Genomic DNA, 7,597 nt, shown 5'->3' on the forward strand with positions numbered 1-7,597 from the left:
GAACAATAACCAATAAGGCCTACTGGTTTCATCCAGTGCTGTCTGTAATGAAGATTTCATAAGTAATGTGCCTTTTATTTAGCACCTTCATTGAAAGGTATGGTTTTCAACTGGTACTGTATATTCATTTCACTGGTCACTGTAAAATAAAGGAAATGTAGACAGAATGCAAGAAACTAGTACTAGCTCTCACTGGTATAATAAAACACCATTTCTGTTTTATTAGAAATAGAAGTGATTGTGTTAAGAATCTACCATTCAGTCTTCTACAGGCTCTACCTGTTCTTAATTTAGGGAAAGTCAATTTTATTAGACAAAGAACTTGGAAATTTGTATAATTTGTGGGGAATTTTGTGAACCTTGCCTAGAAGAAACTAGTGTCTCTATTACCATCTTCATTAATTCCTTCAAGGTTTTAAAATAATTTGGATATCAAGGCAAAGCTGGCACAACCACTTTACCTGGGGAGGAGGATTACATTATCCCATGTCCAAACTTGTCCTCAACAGGGTTATTCCTCTTGAAGACTCTGAACGAGGTGTTTAAGTAGAATATCTGTCTCCAAAAGCTTCATGTACACAATGCTCTGAGGATCTCCTACATAGGGATTCCATAGATCCTAGTACATCTATTGCCATTATGTATATGGGAATGGAACCATGAAGAAAGGATACCAATGTATGTAGAGCTAAGCATCCTAGATACAGGGATTACGTTATAAAATAGGTTCCTAACTGGATTAGGGTCAGAGAAATATAACATAGAATAAACAATTATGCATTCCCTGTCCTTTGTGAAGTAGATGAACAATGTAATACCTTTCAATCCAAAGAAAGAACTGTGGATATAGGGGGAGACTGCATCCCCTTGTTTATGAATAGTACTGAAGAGGACACGGGTTCAAATAAGGAGACAATTTTGACCTGATCTCATGCTTAACAGTTGCAAATGTAATGCAACATCTAGATCCATTGCCATTCCCCATTTATGCAGGAGATGGGGAAAGGGAGATAATAAATTTTATGTAGTTTTTACGATTGAGGCATAGCCTGTCTTTTTGTTCTATGTATGTACAGGAACTGGTACCACAGTAATACACATAATAATTTTGTTGCTATTGGTAGGAAAGATAGGGACTGTCGTTGATTTGCTACGATGAAGAGTGTTTCTACATTTATATCAACTATTATTATACCTATTTGTACATGTTGACTGATAAAAATAATCAAAGTTCTCAATTAAAGTAATCAAAAGAGCCTAAAATCATATTAATATTTTGTGGGTTTGCTTTTTGGGTTTTTTTTTAATAAGACTACCCAGATTATGGGATATAAAGAAGGACATTCAAATGAAGGTGTAACCTCAAAGCTCTTGATTCAAAAAGACATATGAAAGCATGTGACAATTCTTCATCAGTGACAGGATAGACAGCCTGCATCACCTTTATAATCCAAATTGCCGAAGGATCCAGGAATGGGACACATTAAAATCCCAGAAGACCTCATGAACAGAACTGGCAGGAATTTTCTGATGAAATAAGTTTAATAAAAAAATGTTAATGTGCTAAGGCCAAAAATGTTTCATTTGAACTGGAGAGATCCCTGTAGCTGCTCAGTGAATCTGATGTTCCTTTCAATTTCATTGCTATTAAGAAGTGAAACTAACACTGAGCAGCTCCAAAGCTCCAAAAACTTCCACTTCACTGGAAATTTCAAAAACGTGTTGTTTTCAGTTCAATTCAAACCAAAGCCAAATTTCAATAAAAGAAAAAATTTTCATTTTGTTAAAAATGTTACTTTCAGGCAGTTCTAATCAGGAATGAAAGAATACTGTAAGGGATGAAGGGGTGAGAAACCACCATAAGGTACTTGAATAGATGAAAAACAAGAAACTTGTACTTAAACTGAAAACACATTTATATAATGGAAATAAAAACCTATACTTGAAAGGATTACACGTCAAGATAAACAAAAGATCTCAACAGGCAATCTAGCTTTCTGCTTAAAACTTTTTATCTAATAATAGTTGAATACAGCATTTGGTCACTGTCTGATTAAATTAATTATTCCTAAGGGACAATAGAATATTCTGTGGTTCAAATTACTAGACAATTCAATGACTATGGTAAAAAATGCCATCCAGATTTAAAAGAACTGTAAAGATTAATCGATTTTTATAAAAGGTAAGTAACTAACTTTGCACAAGATAACTGCTCTGTGCAAGGAACTAGAAATTATATTTTTGAGCATGCTTGCAAGTTTTATAATTTCTACTCAACATGAGGTTTGTTATATTCCAATTATTAAGATGACAAACTTTCCACAGCTAGGATTTATTTGGGAACCATAGCTAATTTCCAAGTTCCACTGCCATGCAAAATTGCCTCTCATCAGAACTTTAACAAAATAAACTGATATTCTTTTTATATTTAGGTACTGCAATAGTCCTTTAGGATTTGGAACACTGCAGTTAAGTGAAAAAAATGTATCTAGATTAAAAGCATTCTCTTTGTTCCTTTATCTTCATCTGCCCACTCCTCTCTTCCTGGGGTCCATGCTTATTTTATTTTTATTATCAGTATTCAGTATCTCATTTCATCCCCTCCCTGCAAACCTCCACTATTTGGATTCTATCTTTTGCTTTCATTCCTCTTCCAAATTCTGGCTGGGAGACAGAGTTCTTGTAAGCATAATGTTCAACAAACTAGCAGTAATATTAAAGTTTAGAATTACAGGATCAACTTACAGAAACAGTAATGAAGCATTTTAACAAGGAATGCTGTGAGTTCATTTATAAAGATCTTGTAATGTGAAGCTGTAATACTTGATTAGTAGATCAGTAGTCACTTTAGGATACATCTACAGTGGTCACCATGAAAGAAATAATTTAACAACCACTGCTATCCCATACCCAAGATACTTAAGTAGCAAATTTCTTATCAAAACTTATGAAATGTGTTTATATTCAGTATGTATATAACTGAAGGTAAATGGTGGTCATTGTACATTATATTCGTTTTTTTGAGAAGTCCCTTTGGATAAAAGTGGCAATATTAAAATTATTAGAAGTCCACTGTTATAGAGACTGCAAGAACCACCAGTGCATCACCTAAGGGCCAAACAAAATGACGCACAAAGTAATGATATCATCTTGTTAAACCACATCTACTGGCAGCAAAATATAGAAAAGGCAGCTAACAGTTGAAACAAACTAAGAATACACCATTGGTAAATATCTCTGTCTGTAAACACTCAGACTTCAAATAAAGAAATGTGTCACACAACAGCTCCCTGTAGAAAGGACACCACAATTTAGATGCAGTAGAAATTGATTCAATCACTGGAGATATTAAGGGTATAGAGACAGACTGAACAATTGTACCAAATCAAAAGATATCAATACAACCTGTTACCACAGATGCATCTCGAACAGGTCCAAGGAGGTGATCCTCCCTCTCTATGCAACACTGGTCAGGCCACAGCTGGAGTACTGTGTCCAGTTCTGTGTGCCCCACTTCAGGAGGAATGTGGACAACATTGAGAGGGGCCAGAGGAGGGCCACCCACATGATCCAGGGACAACAGGGCAAACCCTACAATGAGAGACTGCAGGACCTGAACCTGTTCAGCCTTCAGAAGAGAAGGCTGAGGGGGGACCTGGTGACCATCTATAAACTCACTAGGGGGGACCAGAAGGGTTTGGGAGAGACCTTGTTTCCCCTAGCACCCCCTGGCATAACAAGGAATAACGGCCACAAGTTGTTGAAGAGGAAGTTTAGATTAGACATCCATAAGAACCATTTCACAGTTAGGGCGGCTAGGATCTGGAACCAACTTCCAAGGGAAGTGGTGCTGGCTCCTACTCTGGGGGTCTTTAAGAGGAGGCTTGATGCCTACATAGCTGGGATCATTTGAGCCCAGTTTTTTCTCCTGCCCAGGCAGGGGGTTGGACTTGAAGATCTACAAGGTCCCTCCCAACCCTACTTCTATGATTCTACAATGCAACTGTTACTTATATTGCTACAGGATCATGAGAATGTATCTACGACTTTAATCCTGCTTCATTCAGGGTCAAAGTGAGGAACCCAAGTGAGCTAAATTGCATCCCTATGGATAATGAAAATGTAACAGTTACATTGTAAGAGCTGATGCAAGACCTCCCAGGCTGGAGCTCTCCTTTTCCTTTTAAAGAAGTTAAAATGTAAGTTCTTTCATACCCTGACTCAAAGTGTATAGAAATAACAGGAAAGAAACCCAAGGAACATACTTAGAAGTTATTGTCTAAATAGAATCAAAAAGTGCATAAATCGGGATATACATGCAGTGTTTTCTGGGTTGTTGGTGTTTTTGCCATTTTGTCTTCAAGTTTTGTTCCACTCACCTGACAGGATGAGCAAAAGAAATATAGCTACTTGAGGCTACTTGAGGTTATGAGCTATCAAAATGAATACATAGTGATTTAAACTGAATGTATCATCTATTAGCAGATTTATGCCCTTGAAATGTTAGTGAACAAATGAAAACAGAAAATTAATCCTTTCTTGCCAAGTAAATTAATCCTTACATCCTTTGAATCAACCTCAATTTTCTTTTCAAGAGGAATAAGCCTTCTAAGGTTAGGAAGAAAGATTCCCATTGAATATGCCATCTATGTACAAGACTTCTATTGAAATTAAACATTATAATAAATACATTTTTAAACCAGATCTTTTCTAAAAGTGTTGACACAGGATAGGCTATGCACAACTAAAACTGTGACTGGAAAGAGAAAAATATATACTGACCTCCCACTTAGCTGCAATGGAGGTTCTGCTGCTGATCCTTTTAAGAAATCTTGCTTCTCTGACATATTACGTTCTTTATACATTAGCAGAATACCATCATCCTTAATATGAGAGTGTGTACTCAATTCTGCTAAACAATTTTCATTACTTCTCTTTGAAAGATCACCTGTCATAGCTGGGTCTTCAGAATTCAGCCTTTCCTTATCTGCAATAGTCAGAAATAATATTTTGCAGAAGTGTTCTCATAAGAACACTTATAAGAAGTCAACACAGCAAGAGGTCTTTAAAGTGAACCATGGGAATTTTATTTCATATTTTACTAATCATTAAGGTTAGCTGACAATTTAAAAAAGAAAAATCTTTATCTAAGTACCTAAATGCATAAAGTTCTCCTTGGCATTAAAGATTGTTTTAAAGCTATCTAATACATTTTAAGCATTTTGGATTTTCAGCTACTTTGCAACTTTTCTTTCCTTTTAAAACTAGAACATGTAGGGGTGAGATTACTAGCCAGAAGTTAGATACAAAAAGGAACTTGAGCAATAAGTGAATATAAGTTCACAGGGATATACTTGGTAGCCGTATCGGTTTGAGACATACAAAAAAAGACATACAAAAAAACTAGAACTCTTGGTTCCAAAATGATACCTTTTGTTAAACCAACTGAAAAATGGCAAGAAAACTGTCCTTTTCTGCTCACAAAGACACTCTCATGGACCCAGAGGGACAGACTTCCATTTTCAGCTCCCTGTGTAAAAATGAAATTTATTTCCTACCTATGGGGACTTTTTACCATCTTGTACCATCTACAGTTTTCCCAGAGCCTGATGAAGGGACTTTGATCCCAAAAGCTTGCAGAAAAGGCCAATTTTCTTGCCATTTTCCAGTTGGTCTAATAAAAGGTATTGTTTTGGAACCAAGAGTTCTAGTTTTTTGTATATCTATATGTTCACAGGTACTCTTTCAAGGTTAGCAGGTCCTCAAAAGACAGGATAGAATTAGCCTTCTTCATAGCTAACTACTAGGCCTGCACTAGTCAGCAGCGATCCAATCCAGCCGCTTTGGATGGCTGCGATCCGATCTGGAGCTCCAGACCGGGTTTCCGTCTCGATCCAGCTGAAGCAGCTCCAAAGCTTCGGAGCCATCTCAGAGATCTGACCTTGGGGTATAATGGGGAATCAATGAAATATCTATAACCTTCTTGTTTTTTGTCTGATTTGGATGAAACTTGCAGGGATTGTAGCCTCTGCTGAGAGCATAAAACCTACCAAGTTTCAAGAAGTTTGGTGTAGGGGTTCGGGGGGAACCCTACCCCAAATTCCTGAAAGTCAAACTCATGTCATGGCTATGTGTTACACCACAGGGGGGTCAAAACTACAGGGCTGGTAGCTCTTGCTGAGTTCACAGAGCCTGCCAGGTTTCAAGAAGATCGGTGCAGGGGTTTGGGGGAAACTGCACCCCAAGCGGCAGGCAAGCAAAACTCGTGCCATGGGTGACACTGTGTGTGTTAAGGTGCAGCGGAGTGATAGCTGCAGGGGTGGTGGCCCCTGCTATGACGCCTGCCAGCTGTCGAGGAGATTGGTGCAGGGGGGTTCCGGGGCCCTACACCCCTAGCTGCTGACAGATAAAACGCATGCCAAGACCATGTCCATCTTGGGGCAGTTGATTGTCTGTATTGATACTTTCCTTTCCTTAGCCTGGATTTGTAGGTGCTAATTGATGCTCGTTATATAGTAGCTAGGTCCTGTGTATTGAGCTGGTCCCTGAATGCTCGGTCCCCTAGTAAATCATGATTGATTGATTGGTAACTGGTAACACAGTAGCTTAGCAGCCAGGCCTACAGTAGGGCCTCCCCTCCATGCCCCATGCCAGGACGCAGTCAGTCCCACAAGCACCCATGGCATGAGTTTTGCTTGTCTGCAGCTTGAGGGGCAGTTCCCCCCAAACCCCTGCACCAATCTTCTTGAAACTTGGCAGGCTTTGTGGCCTCACTAAGACCTACCACCCCTGGAGTTTTCACCCCGCTATGTTGTAATGCCTCGACGTGACATGAACTTTGCTTTCAACAATTTGGGGTGCTGTTCCCCCCAAACCCCTCCACCGATCTTCTTGAAACTTGGCAGGCTTCATCCTCACTGCAGCATCAAACATCCCTCAAAATCTCATCCATATTGGACAAAAAATAACAGTTACAGATATTTTATTGTTCCCCCATTATACCCTATGGCCGGATGTCTGAGGTGGCTCCGAGGCAGCTCCAAAGCACTTCAGGAAGCCTAATGAGGACAACGCTTTGATCCGGATGTGCTGCTTTGGACCCCGAAGCATCCAAAGCTTCTCCGGATCCGAAGCTCTGTCTGAAGCCTTGCACAACCCTAGTAACTGCCTCCCTGAGGTCTTCAAAAGGAAGCTATGCTAAAGCAAATATAAATGTTTCAACAATACTGAAAAAAAAATATATTTTGCCTATAAAATAACAACATTAAGTTCTCAGTATTTCAAAAAGACAACATCATGATTGGGCAGGGCCGTCCCGGGGGGGGGTGGGGAACTGCCCCAGGCCCCACCAATGGCAGCGGCAACTTCTTCACATCTGGGGCACACAGGATCGAGGTGGGGCCCCACATGGGCTGATTTACCCCAGGCCCTGCACCCTGCTAGGGTTGGCTTCAATTGTGGATACAGGCATGATTTAAGCCCATATTTACTGGAACGTTCACAAACTTCTGAATAAAAGTTGAAAAGTGCTGAACAACTTTTTATACTCTTACTAGCCAATTATCCATCAAGATGCTGGGGGGGGGGGGGGGGGGGG

The 7,597-nt window shown here is 39.4% G+C and overlaps 1 protein-coding gene across 3 annotated transcripts in view; it reads right to left on the reverse strand.

The window, feature by feature from the left end:
- ARMC2 (armadillo repeat containing 2) overlaps nucleotides 1-7,597 on the reverse strand; it is a 210,611-nt gene that overhangs the window by 184,750 nt on the left and 18,264 nt on the right. For all 3 annotated transcript variants that reach the window (XR_002097939.1, XM_019520123.1, XM_019520124.1), the window contains exon 5: nucleotides 4,783-4,987. Coding sequence is in view for 2 of the 3 variants with exons in the window: in XM_019520123.1 (XP_019375668.1) it covers nucleotides 4,783-4,987 (205 nt within the window). In the remaining variant the exon portion in view is untranslated. The remainder of the gene's footprint in view (nucleotides 1-4,782; nucleotides 4,988-7,597) is intronic.

The sequence above is a fragment of the Gavialis gangeticus genome, unplaced genomic scaffold (genome assembly GCF_001723915.1).
Source record: "Gavialis gangeticus isolate Ggan-Ray unplaced genomic scaffold, GavGan_comp1, whole genome shotgun sequence".
In the NCBI taxonomy this organism is placed as follows: Eukaryota; Metazoa; Chordata; order Crocodylia; family Gavialidae; genus Gavialis; species Gavialis gangeticus.